At 40.5% G+C, this 13,199-nt stretch overlaps 2 protein-coding genes across 10 annotated transcripts in view; one reads left to right on the top strand and one right to left on the bottom strand.

Annotated features, from left to right (window-relative positions):
• Positions 1–276: 276 nt before the first annotated feature.
• LOC128357211 (rhodopsin) lies at positions 277–1,335 on the top strand. The gene has a single exon (XM_053317492.1). It carries the CDS (start codon positions 277–279, stop codon positions 1,333–1,335), a length of 1,059 nt encoding a protein of 352 aa, XP_053173467.1.
• A 2,009-nt stretch (positions 1,336–3,344) lies between these two features.
• Positions 3,345–13,199, bottom strand: part of LOC128357209 (membrane-associated guanylate kinase, WW and PDZ domain-containing protein 1-like) — a 90,505-nt gene continuing 80,650 nt past the window's right edge. For 5 of the 9 annotated variants that reach the window (XM_053317480.1, XM_053317481.1, XM_053317484.1 and 2 more), the window contains 6 exons: positions 11,668–11,871; positions 9,943–10,030; positions 9,791–9,848; positions 8,384–8,527; positions 8,155–8,293; positions 3,345–6,595 (listed from right to left, as the gene is read on the bottom strand). In XM_053317480.1, coding sequence (XP_053173455.1) covers positions 5,493–6,595; positions 8,155–8,293; positions 8,384–8,527; positions 9,791–9,848; positions 9,943–10,030; positions 11,668–11,871 — 1,736 coding nt within the window. In that variant the 3' untranslated portion in view covers positions 3,345–5,492. Of the gene's footprint in view, positions 6,596–7,403; positions 7,496–8,154; positions 8,294–8,383; positions 8,528–9,790; positions 9,849–9,942; positions 10,031–11,667; positions 11,872–13,199 lie in introns of all 9 variants that reach the window. The other 4 variants (XM_053317486.1, XM_053317488.1, XM_053317490.1 and 1 more) reach the window with 3 other exon arrangements.

The raw sequence follows: 13,199 nt of genomic DNA, 5'->3' as shown, positions 1-13,199 counted from the left end.
CAGTCATCAGACAGCTCCGTAAGAGGAATGAGCAGGTGTAACCTTAATATCTTGATGAGTGGTCAGTTATGTTTGCAGTGACGGCTGGATTAGATATTAACTGTGGCCTAAATCACTTTGTGCTGACGGATTTGGAAAGTGATAATCCAAGGTGTGCCCTTTAAAAGCCAGATCGTGTCCACCTGGGTCCATTTGTAGCAAGGTCCCTCTCCATCACTCTCTGAACAGCCAGAAGAAACACCACCGAAGGGCTGATCGCAACCGCCAACCGCAACCATGAACGGCACAGAGGGACCCTATTTCTATGTCCCTATGATTAACACCACCGGCATTGTCCGGAGTCCTTATGAGTATCCTCAGTACTACCTTGTCAGCCCAGCAGCTTATGCTGCCCTGGGTGCCTACATGTTTTTTCTCATCCTTGCTGGCTTTCCAATCAACTTCCTCACTCTCTACGTCACCATCGAACACAAGAAGCTGCGAACCCCTCTAAACTACATCCTGCTGAATCTTGCTGTGGCTGACCTCTTCATGGTGTTTGGAGGATTCACGACAACGATGTACACCTCAATGCACGGCTACTTCGTCCTTGGACGCCTTGGCTGCAATTTGGAAGGATTCTTTGCTACCCATGGTGGACAGATTGCCCTCTGGTCACTGGTTGTTCTGGCTATTGAGAGGTGGGTGGTTGTCTGCAAACCCTTCAGCAACTTCCGCTTCGGAGAGAATCACGCCATCATGGGCTTGGCCTTAACCTGGGTAATGGCCGCCTCTTGTTCCGTGCCCCCTCTTGTCGGCTGGTCCCGTTACATCCCTGAGGGCATGCAGTGCTCATGTGGAATCGACTACTACACACGTGCAGAGGGTTTCAACAATGAGTCCTTCGTCGTCTACATGTTCTCATGCCACTTCATGATCCCACTGATCGTGATCTTCTTCTGCTATGGTCGTCTGCTCTGCGCTGTCAAGGAGGCTGCTGCTGCTCAGCAGGAGTCTGAGACCACCCAGAGGGCTGAGAGGGAAGTCACCCGCATGGTCGTTATCATGGTTGTCGCTTTCCTGGTATGTTGGGTGCCCTACTCCAGTGTGGCTGTTTGGATCTTCTGTAATCAGGGTGCTGAGTTCGGACCTGTCTTCATGACCATACCGGCATTCTTTGCCAAGAGCTCCTCCATCTACAACCCACTGATCTACATCTGCATGAACAAGCAATTCCGTAACTGCATGATCACCACCTTGTGCTGTGGAAAGAATCCCTTCGAAGAGGAGGAGGGAGCATCCTCTACCAAGACAGAGGCCTCCTCTGCCTCTTCCAGCTCCGTGTCTCCTGCATAAAAGGGCCATCAAACAGAGGCTCCATGATCTACTATCCAAGAAGAAGACTTCTGCTCCCCCCGGGAAACGACTGAAGGCTAATGTCCACGGAAATAACTTCCTTTTTGTATTTTTACAAACGAGTTGGTTCAACCTAAAGACAGTTGCAGGAAAGGTCAGCCCATTACAGAGTGGTTCCTGTATGTACAGAATATCCAACGTAACAATCTTTGAGATTTTCCTGAGAGGACAGGGAAAAAATGTTAATCTTTTACAGTTGGAACCTATATGATACTGGCTTATTTTTGAATGTAGAGGCATGTAATCAAGGCAACGTAAAATAAATCGCACTTTGCAAATGACTTATCCTGTTGTTGTTTTACTTACAATTTGGGTGGCAAAGTTCAAATGACTGTAGTATATTTAATCAAATGAATAAATGTGAATGACCTATTCAGAATGCATTTATGTCTTGAGTCAATTTGTACTTTAGAGCTATTATTATAGTGACTACTGTGGGAGCTAATGGTACCAACACTTAGAACAGTTCAGAAACTTAAAATTGTGTTTGAAATCCTTCTGTAATTGCATCTGCATTGCTACTGTAATCTCAGTACAGTCACAGGTCACCTTGGACTTAGAACTTGTCCTAGCAAGGGGATTATGACATTAATCAGGGATGAATATACACCTGACACAACACCAACTTTATCTGATGACGAATATTAATCACATTAATGAAAGGTTAACACAAAGACTTATTGGATAACACAAATCAGTATTACCTAGAGACACCTTGATGCAGAGGTTAAAGAAATGGGAACGATTACTCATCACTTGCATCATATCACACACAAACTATATAGAGTTTCAAATAAAGACACTGTCAAGGGAAGTTACTGTAAGTATAATTATATTATTTGCGCAACATTTCTTGATAGAGTTAAAATAAAATATTTTCAGCTCTCAAAAGATATAGTTGATGATTATGTAGTTCAATAAATAGAGACCTACTTGAGTTCCACATAGGTTTATAGCTTCATTGAACACCAAGTTCTTGAATGCTGGGCTTTTTAAAGCTCTGTGAAAGATACTAACAATTACTTTTATCAGCATTATAAATGACATGATTCCTTCTCGTCAGTTCTCGGTTGTGCAGTATGCCACACCAGAGAAATAAAAACACCTCAATATCTCTTGTAATGACCTTCATGCGTAGCTATAGCAACCTCCATACCAGTGGATCTGTCTTGGAATACAGATACACTCACTGAGCAGTCTGAAGTCAAGCTCCAGCTGAGAGCTATAGGAGAAGACATCCTTCACTCGCTATTTTAATTCAACATTAAAAAAAAAGAAAATCTCCCCTTCCTTTAATGAAGATATTTGAAGAATATTTGATCGATGACAATCTTATGAAGGTTTGTTTATCGAGAAAAGATAACATTTGGTACCACTTACATTGTTAAAGTTCATAAGAATCACAATTATTTATACTTTTAATGATTATTATATTATGTTATCACCTGAAACTTTAATACCACAAACATGATTAATTGTGGGTTATAAGCTCAGTATGGACGAAATCAATAGATTCAAATAATGTTCAATAAAGTATGTTTTTCAGCAGCTTAAAGTTACGCAGCTCTATATGGCTTACATTACATTGCAGCACTTTGTAGTGTATATTTTACAATTATGTCTTGTGAAAATAAGATGAAATGCCTTTTTATGTCAAGAAAGGCAATACAGTTGACAGCTCAGTGCTTCTAACTTCATTTGTTCATTGTTCTATTTCCATATTACTCTTGTGGATTGTGTGTGTGAACTGGTGTACAGTAGCTGTTAAATGTAGTAAATATTTTTTGAGTGTCGATCTTCAGTAAAAGGAAGTCTCTAAAGCTGCATATTAAACGTGACCACAACTGACACTTCAGAGTCATTTGATCAAAAAGACTGAACAAGCTCAAAGGCCTACCCTGAGACATGCGTAAAAAAACGGCTGTGCAAAAATATGAAATCCTTTTTGAATTTGTATGGAAAACTTTATTTGATAATAAAAATAGCATTCACAGACTTCTTTTGATAGCTACATATACATTGTAATCCATCTCAAGGAAAGAAGCTGGATAAATCCACATCTACTTGTACTTAGACTAATGTTATGTATAGCTTCATGGGTCAAATAAAGCTATGAACAATGTAGTATATATATGCATAGTTTTATAAAAAAGATTGGCCCATATACATGTACTGCTTTTATCAACACATAGACAGCATTATGTCCGGAGCACATTGCAAGAAATAATGCTTGAAGAACACAGACTGCATACAAGTGCTTTTATAATACAAAGGCAGGCTAACCATTGAGAGAGATTCAAACCATCAAACAGTTTCTGATTGACCAAATACAGTCTTTCATTCTAAAATGTCTTTACATACCTGATCCAGAGTAAATCAACATATTTCCCATAAATCATCAGGTCCATTTCAGAGATATAAACACAATATCACATTCCTCACTGCTGAGGTTTTCTCATAAATTTCTCTTTTGTACAAGAAAAAGGCAACATTTTATTCCTTGACAGGTTCCTAATAGTTACATTGGAATTTTTTTTACAGGTGATGGCCAACAGGTTAACTTCTTAAACATGTTTCTTTTCTTTGTTTTTCTTCTTTTTTTGTTAAATACAGTACCATGGCGACAACAGTGATCAAACAATGCATTTGTTGTGGTTTTCCAATATATTTTTAGTTCTTTAATGAAACATAAAACAGAGAATACACACAAATACATTATAAAGCAGCAGTCAGACTCCAGTGGCGTGACAGCATGGCTCAGCATGGCAGATCGGTCATCTCCTGTACCGGGACTCTCCATATGTTACCAACACAACACACCACACTTGTGTGTTAGGACCCAAGAGGTGGTTAGTGTGCAAATGTGGCTGTCATCATTAACAATTACCGTGGGATTACAGTGCATGTTCCTTATGGATTATTCTCACTCAGCTCTATCAGATAAAGTGGTTAAACTACACTTTAATTTTACTCATGCATCTTGCACAGGGATCATTCAAACATTTGTTTTAAATTTATTTAAACTCTTTTTGGCATATATGAAAAATCATATTTTATGGCAGCTTCAAGCTGGTATTCTGGCATAATGAAGACTCATCTAAAGTATGAAACTGAAATTTTGATGAGCAACAAAGTTAGATAATTAATTTCCCTGCTACGGAGAATCTACCAGAACAGTTTTGTAGTTGAAAGTGAGTCAGGTTCCTTCCCTGTTACACGAGTAGGAACAAAGGAGTAGTCATGTTACTTTTATAATCCTACTCTGAGGGAGAAACTAACACCACCATTGCCAATTGTCACATCAGTTGCCTTACTTTTTATTTTTCTTAATTTTGGGTGTGTGGGTGTTGTTAGCAAAGAAGGGTGAGCTGCCATACATTTCAAAGATGCAACACAAACAAGGTAGAGCATGCTTTCCCAAGTACAGTGTGTACTTCTACCATGGTCCTTAAAAGATTTAATGAAGCTTGCGCAAAATATGTGCCAAATTAAAAATAAATAGTGAACAAATGCAAAAAAGAGATATATTACTTATATAATTTTCACTCTAGTTTTACAACTAGATTTTAAATTTTGATTTTTTTTTTTTGCCTGAAGTCAAACGTGATTTTCACAGTTCTTGTGAACCATCAGTGTCTTGTGCTATAGTTTGTTCAGTAAAGCAATTCAGGAATGGAAAAGACATCAAAAAACAAGTTTAAAACAAGCTTAGTAGTTAGAAGTTACCACAAATGGAAGCATGTTTCATACCTCTGAGGGAACATACTATTTAGAGTCAGCAATGCCTACAAAAAGCAATATCACTGATTTCATATGCAGGCACATACAATACCTTTACTATAGTACAACAACCTCAGTTATGTTCAAAATAACTATAACAATGACAAAACAACCAGTATGAACTGATAGAAGGATTGTACTCCTGCTGTTTTATGAATCTCGGGATGGGATCACAAGTTAAGTCAATCAAATCAAACAATAAACCAGTTGACCAAATAAAGCACAAGAGTTAGTATCCTCAGAAGTCCAATTCCAGTGTATGGTACATAGTTTGCACATATAGAGGAGAGAGTGGCGAGGGGGATCTCTGCTCTGCTCTAGATGCTGAGGTCTTTGGGGCTTTCTTTGTACAGCCTTCTCTTGGGCTCAGGGAGCTGGTTTGGGCTACGGCCTACTGTGTTATTGTTATGGCCTGTGTTATTGTAGGCAGCATTGTTGTGTGCAGCGTTGTTCTTCATCATGCTATAGTAGTCCTTTAGTCTGGGTGCTGCTGCATAGTTCAGCTCATCCCGACTGTAGTTGCTGTCAGGGGAAGAGTCCCGCTCCACTCTGTATCGTCTCTCCGGTGTCCCGTTCATCCGATACTGCTCCTCCCTCCTCTCTGAGGAAGAGTCTCTCAGGAGGTTGCCGTTCTTTGTGGCTCTATCATACGTACGGCCCCTGGAAAGAGACAATGAATCTCCGTTGTTGTTGGTGTGCTCGGGGGTTGTGGCCTCCCTGACTCGCCCAGCCATCTGCGAGTCCTTGAGGAGCCTTCGCTCGTAAAATTTGCGTTCAGGGGTGACAGCGAGGAACCCTCCATCGTCATACTCCCTCTCAGGTGTACGGTCCCGATGCGCTCGCTCTGCCCTGCGGTCCATCGACTTGGCCCGCCGACGATCAGGGGAGGAGGTGCACTTGCGGGTTGGTGAGCGGTCAAGGGAGCCTCGGCGCTGGGGACGAAACCTCCCGTCCAGAGTAGAACTGCTGCTTGAGAGCTCTCGGCCCCTCAGTTTCTCTGCAGCTGCAGCCTTCTTCCCTGAGCTGTCTTTCCTCAGAGTCTTTAGGAGTTTAGAGATGCCGCTCTCCGACTCAGACTTCTTGACTTTGCGGCCTCGGCTCTTCTTGTTGCCACTGCTACTGCTGTTACTGTTCTCTGGAGACTGCTGTCTGGGGGTACTTTGACTGTGATTATTATTCCAGGTGTGATGATGGTGGGGGTTTAATTGCCGGCCTTGGTAGTCCATCTGATCTGACACAGCCCTGTCCCAGTTCCTGTCCCTGTCTCGGCCACGCGCAGACTCCTGGCGTGATGATTTGTGAAGGTCTGGTGGATAACTGGACTCCAATGAGGTGTGATATCGGCTGTTGGGTGGCAGCGTTCTCACTTCCGGAGTGTTTTGTGCCCCGGGTGTGGAAGGGTTCCCGTCACTGCTGCCGTCTGGAGCAGAGGAGAAAAGAGCACAAGCTGAGCTACTAATATCTTTTTATACCAAGTATTTCAATAACATGGCATCTATTGTGTTCAGCAAACATGACTTTCCATGTTGTCCATATGAGCTCTTGCATTGACATGACAGAAAGTCAATGCAGTGATTTTATGGAAATCATGCATGCATGTACACTGCCATATCCTGTATATATCCCCAGAAACAATCAGCTACAGCTAATTTAAATTGATGTTTCACACATATACATATAAATTACATTGAAGTGATAAATCACTTCAGTATGTTTTCTTTATAGGGCTGCGGGTTGAAACACAAGGTGATGTCAGCAACAACAGCAGGTGCAACACATCGGCAAGTGTAGGGCAGGGGTTATCAATGACACAGCAGGCACCTAAGAAATCATTCAAAACAAAATGGTGAACAACTCAATGTGCATCATTGGGAAGAACAAACCAAAAGCGAAAAACAAAAACAAGAGTGTGTTTGGCTGCAGGTCTGCCAAATTAGAGACGGGTTGCTATGGCAGCAGCATGTGACGAGCAGTGGCATTACATTAGTCCCAGTGAAAACATCTAGTCTGACTGGCTGAGGGGGAGGGTTTAATTCAGATAATTAAACCTTTTTAATTCAGGCATGACAAGACTTAAAGCAGGTACAGTACAGTATGTAAACACACTGGCACATAAAGACACACAAAGTGGGATTCAGGTAGGGATGAGCTGGAAGGAGGGGTGGATCAAATTGAAAGAAAAAAAGATGACAGGGAGAGTGGATTGGGACAGACTTTTGGCTACAAACCGTGGTCTGATTTTGGCCCATTAGGTAGAAACAGGGCTCTCCCATCTTGTCATTCCTCATTGTACCAACAGCGAGATGAGGAGCCATCATCGCTGGAGAGAGGAGGAAGAGCCCAGCAACAAGAGACAATCAGAGAGAAAGGAAGAGGAATAGAGGAGAAAACAAATAGAACAAACAAGAGGCTGTTTTACAGTGCATCTTAATAGAGAGAAGAAGGGGTTTGTTGTGAAAGACAAGAAAATGTTACACTTTATACAGTATCAAACAATGATCTAAGAGGGAAAAAATATATCAGAAAATTAAACCCCAGATAAACCAGAAAATAATGCTGAGAAATATAACAATATGACTCAGACAGTAAGAGGAATAATCCATCAGCAGAGCATACAGCTCTTGGGAGGGAATATTACTTCAGCTATAAAACATCAGTGCTACAGATCCTATAGGGTATAAATCACTGAACAAGCTTCTGTGGCAACCATTTCTTCATTGATCAATAATATTTGACAGCCCAATCTTGTGCTGAAACCATGACAAGTCATTTTAAATCAACGGATCAGAAAGTGCCTTCCTGTGAACTGTTAATTATTTACAGTGATAATTCACAGTAATAACATTCATGAAAATTAGAAAGCAGTTTTTCTCTGTGTTGTACTAAGCAGATATAGTATGATGATTTTTATCTGGTCTGCGGTACAAGTGGCAAACAAGAATACGAGTGCTGGCATTAGAGGTAATTTAGTCTGCCTACCATATTCAGGTACAGATCCATCCCCCCGTTTGAGGACGAGTCTTGCCCTCCGACCACCATTCTTGATCAGTTCAATGGCACGTGAATGCTTCATGTTCTTTGTGCTCTCACCATTAATTTCCAGAATCTCATCCCCTACCTAAAACAGAGCAAACATGACATTGTTATGGCTAGCTAATGATAACATTTTATTGTAGTCTAAAAAAAAGAAGAAAAAAAAGTTTCATACCCTCATCTTGCCATTTCTGACAGCAGCCCCATCCTCTGCTAGTCTCAACACATAAAGGTCCATATTGTACTCCCTTCCTCCTCTCAGACTGAAACCAAAACCTTTACTGTCACGCTCGAGGTCCACAGAGTAGAACTCTGCATCCTATGAGAGAGAAAATATATACCACAGAGGAGTGAAAAATCCATGTGGCACAAGAGAGTCAGAAGTTGAGTTTAAATCTGAGAACTAATCAAACAGTGCCCTACAAACCCCCCAAAATGTCAGTGGCAGTAAAATACCCAGGAATGCATGAATAATTAATGCTGCGTGATCTTGTGATCACTAAACAAGGGCACTACAAGGACTGGACCCAAAACTTGCCATAGTCATCAAAAACTAACTCCCAACAGAAGTATGATCTCACCCAAAATCAGTTATAGGTCCAAGGTTTCATTCAGCTCAAGTACTCACTGATTCGTTTCCATAGATTTAATAAGTAAACTCTCTGTCAGTATAGAGAAACATGCCTTGCTAATGACATTAGGTACACTAAGACTTATTATATATTCTGTATAACAACTACTGTCGTCAGAAGTATGACTTTGTGTTTGAAACAAGAAAATGTTAATGGAGGTAGGATGCTACTAAAGCCTGACTGATATGACTTTATGATTTTGACTATGATTTAAAAAAAAAATCAGATAATTGTATACCAGCAGATGTTCTTTACACAACCCATAAACATGAATACAACTTTATTTATGAGGTTCTCCTAAATGAGTGTTGTTTTTTGAACAGTTGCAACCAAGAAATGAGCAAGGTGTTTTTACCGGACAAATTAAAAAATGGTGACACAGTTTCAAATCATATCTGTAGCATTTTTATACTACAATTCCTTCTCTTTTTTGACTGACATGTACGCCAATACCAAAGCAATGAGCCTATATCAGCTGATTCATTGATCAAGCTCTGGATGCTACAACAACTTAAATAATTTTAACCTTCCAGCTTTCTACAAAGTATTAAAGTAAAACTCCTCAAAGAATACTGTTCAACATATATATTGCTGAGTTGGTTTGGTAAGAATACTGCACGCCTTATAATATAACACTGGGCATCTTTCTTGGAATACATTGGTCAAATACTTGTTGATGTATGGCTTTTATGTTTCTCCTGGTCATTATCACTCTTAGTTGTAATGGGACTTATCTGTATCTGTGATTATACAGTGTAGTACAATGGATGATACGTGTCCATGTGGTAGTCGTTTGTGTTTAAGAACATGTACCAACAGGGAACTTTCCTTAGTTCTCGTGATTTTCCTCCACTTATTGCTGTAGTTTGTATTATGTGACGGATGATAGGTGATTAATTAATGGAAACCTAATCGATCGTTAACTGTGGAGTGAAAAGATTAGTTCTTACCTGTGATTGGGTTTGTATGGGTGGTGGAGGAGGAGCTCCTTTAGACTTCGAGTTATTCCTTTTAAAAGAGTGAAATCCATATGAATACAAATTGTACTGTATATAAGAATATATAGTAGAAAGAGAAAGAAAAACAGATGCATATGACCCACCGGGACTCTGTGGACTGTTGAGGTGTGTGTGTGGTGGTGATAGTAGCTATCTTCTCAGCATTGGTGAGTAGAGAAGCATTGGAAGAATCTGGAGAGAAAAATAAAAAAAGTAACAAATTAATATCAAGTGACTGCTTTTGTTAAACACTTTTGCCCATAGCCGTGTTTTCAAAAAACACTCTGGAGAACAAAATGTTACTGCCCAGAAGAGTCCCCTGAACCGCCCACAGGCTACTCTATTCAACCTGATGCTAACTGCCTGTGATGTTGTCATTTGCCATCTGCTCATGGAAAACACTGGCCCCACTGCACAAAAGAAAAACAGCAGTAAAGGAAGGGAAAAAAACATCATGACTTGCTTCATCTGCTATTCCAGGAGGGAACAGGACAAGGACGACTGTCTTTCCTGGCCTTTCTTTAATTCCATAGAAAGAGCACTGCAGTACATTTTAGTTTCCTCTGACACTTGCAGGACTATAGCTCTGTCTGTGTTTAGCAAGAACATCAGCCTGACTCATTTGTCTTGGGCTCCTTGCTCACTCTCCCCTCGTTTACAAAAGAATTACTGTACGGCTCCCTCACGGCCACCTCTCTGTCTGTCTGAGTCAACTGTTTACTTGCGACCACACACGTCTTGCATGGTATTTATAAATGAGAATAAAGTGGATGAATAAAATCCGTCATACACACATTACAAGGCCAAATTAGTTGCACAAGCTTGTGAGTAAGTGAGTATGTGTGTGTGGGAGTTTGTTCCCACCTTTCTCACCTCCAGCCTTCATTGAGCTTTATTTTACTTTACATTGCATTATATTGCTATTTACTATTTACTTATACTATATTACTATAATACTGTTATTACTGTGCTTATATACTTATATACTTATATAATTGTGTGCCACATCATAGTAATATTTCTATATATACACTTCGTAGTATTGTGTTATTACTGTACAGTATATGTATTTATATATTGAAAATATGATATTATCATGGTATTTTATTCATGTATCCATACCTTTATACAAACACAAACTACTTGACTTTCTTTACGAATATTTGCACAATTGACTTATTTTGTTTTAAGTATTATAATGTAAAATATATAGCTTTTTTATGTCACTTATATACATATAATAGCTTATTCTATTGTTATTTATTTAAATGTGTTTAACTTTAAATACTTTTTCTTAGCTCAGCCTGTCTCTATGCTTTTTTAACGTGAACATTCCTTCTGGGATCAATAAAGTCCTAATCTTATTTCTTGTGGAGGCTTTTACAGTTGTGTGTTCATTGGTTGACCAGTGACAATCTTTCGGTTGCAAACTGCTTGTGCTGGAAAATTATGCAGTTTTATTTCCTTTTCTAAACTAGGCTAAAGAGGATGACACCAACAAGAAAACACTTTAAATGTGATTAAATGTGAGCATGGTGTTTTAATCCTTTCAAACTATTTCAAATGGAGAGAAAATAAAAAAAGAACTAAGAGAAAGTGAAGAGGACATCGAGGAATTGTTGAAGTGCTACAGTAGGTTCTGGGGGCAACATCACCGTACTCCTACTCAGTGACTCACTCTCCGAGATACCAGGGTTCACACCCTGATGAAAAGTGTTCTTGCCAGGGAAGAGTAGTGGTGCCCTTTCCCTCCCACCACATCCATGAATAAGTCACATCATACTGTATTATGCAACAGAAACAGTGAGGCTGGCAGCCAAAAGCCTTACCATCACCCGGGATGATCCTGAGCGAAACTGTGTTCCCGGCTTCCTTGATCAGGTTGACGATGTCCGAGTGTGACTTGTTTGTGATGGAGCAGCCGTTCACAGCCAATATTCGGTCCCCGACTTTCAGCTTCCCGCAGCGATCCGCCGGGCTGCCCTCTATGATTCGTCCTATTTTGTGGGGCATGGCCACACAAGCATTTCCAGCTTTTGTTTGTTTGCATGTAAATATTGTGTGTTAGAATAGGGTGAGGTGAGGATTTGTTTGATTGTGTTAATTTAGTCATATTGATTTATATTTCATGAAAAGGAGAAGACAGGAAAAAAAGAAGAAAGAGAGGAAGAGAAAGGTTAATAATCCAAATCACCACATCAGCATGTTGCCATCAGTAAACATGCAAATTACTACATGCCTCATAAAGGAGGAGGAAAACTGTAGAATGTCACAAAAAAATTAATGAGCTCAGGGTGAAAATGCAGAAGCAGTCTTCTGCCCACATCATCTGACATGTTAATCAATGCACCGTGAATCATACACCACTGGTCAGAGCCCGTAGTGACCAATGCTTGACAGCCTATCAATACACTGGTCAAAGCATCATGACTATCCCCTCCCCTGCACCTCCCTGCCATGGGTCAATGATCAATCTTTGCTGCAGAGTAAGACATTGAAGTAATTGAGCTGTGGGATCTTGACTGGCTCAGAAAATGGTAAGGATTCCTAAAGAGGGAGGAACACTGAGTCTGCAGCTTATATATGGTCCTAGTTATATTGTCACTGCGAGAGATACGATCTGCACCTCAGTGACATTGATCAAAATATTGTTTCCACAGAAGCTCTGAAGACACCCTTGGGATCTCCAGTTCTCCTCACCCTTCCTCCATCTCTGCTCCTCCCTACTCACCCCCTTCCATCCAGGATTTTTTTTCAACATCCATATTTATTCCATCACCTTATCCCGCAGCTCCCCTCCCTCTGTCTTGATTGAAAAATGCATTTGTATCCTGTCACTCTATCCAAATAATGAGATATGGGACATTACAGGGTGTGGCCGGTACTCAGGATTTAATACCCAATCTGCTAAACACAACACCCACCTCAGGTCACAGGAGGAGGGGACGAGAGGGGGGTAGGCCATGCTGGACTGGAGTGAAATGGTTTATGTATCCATGATGTATAGGAGGTTGGATCAGCTGAAACAGCTTTGTTTTCATGATTGACAAACATCTACTGCTCCCGGAAGAATCCTCAGAGCCAAGACTGTATTATTTGTTGTTTTTTTAGTAATACACACTCTCCTGTCAGATTTCAGCTCATGACCCGTTTGGTTGGAATCCATTAGGAGAACATGCGCAGGTTGCTACAACACGATCTAAGCTCAGCACATGAAAGCACAAAGTCCATTCATCTCATCATCCCAAGAGGAGTAGTGACAGAGCAGAGTGGGGGAGCACAGTGAGGAAGCAGCAGAAAACAGGAACCTCATAAGACACAATGACGTTTAGGTTGTTGTCTAGCAATAGCACCGGTGTCA

This window comes from Scomber japonicus, chromosome 4 (genome assembly GCF_027409825.1).
Source record: "Scomber japonicus isolate fScoJap1 chromosome 4, fScoJap1.pri, whole genome shotgun sequence".
NCBI lineage: Eukaryota > Metazoa > Chordata > Actinopteri > Scombriformes > Scombridae > Scomber > Scomber japonicus.
Note: the sequence above shows the minus strand (reverse complement) of the source record. Positions and strands in the feature narration are given on the sequence as shown.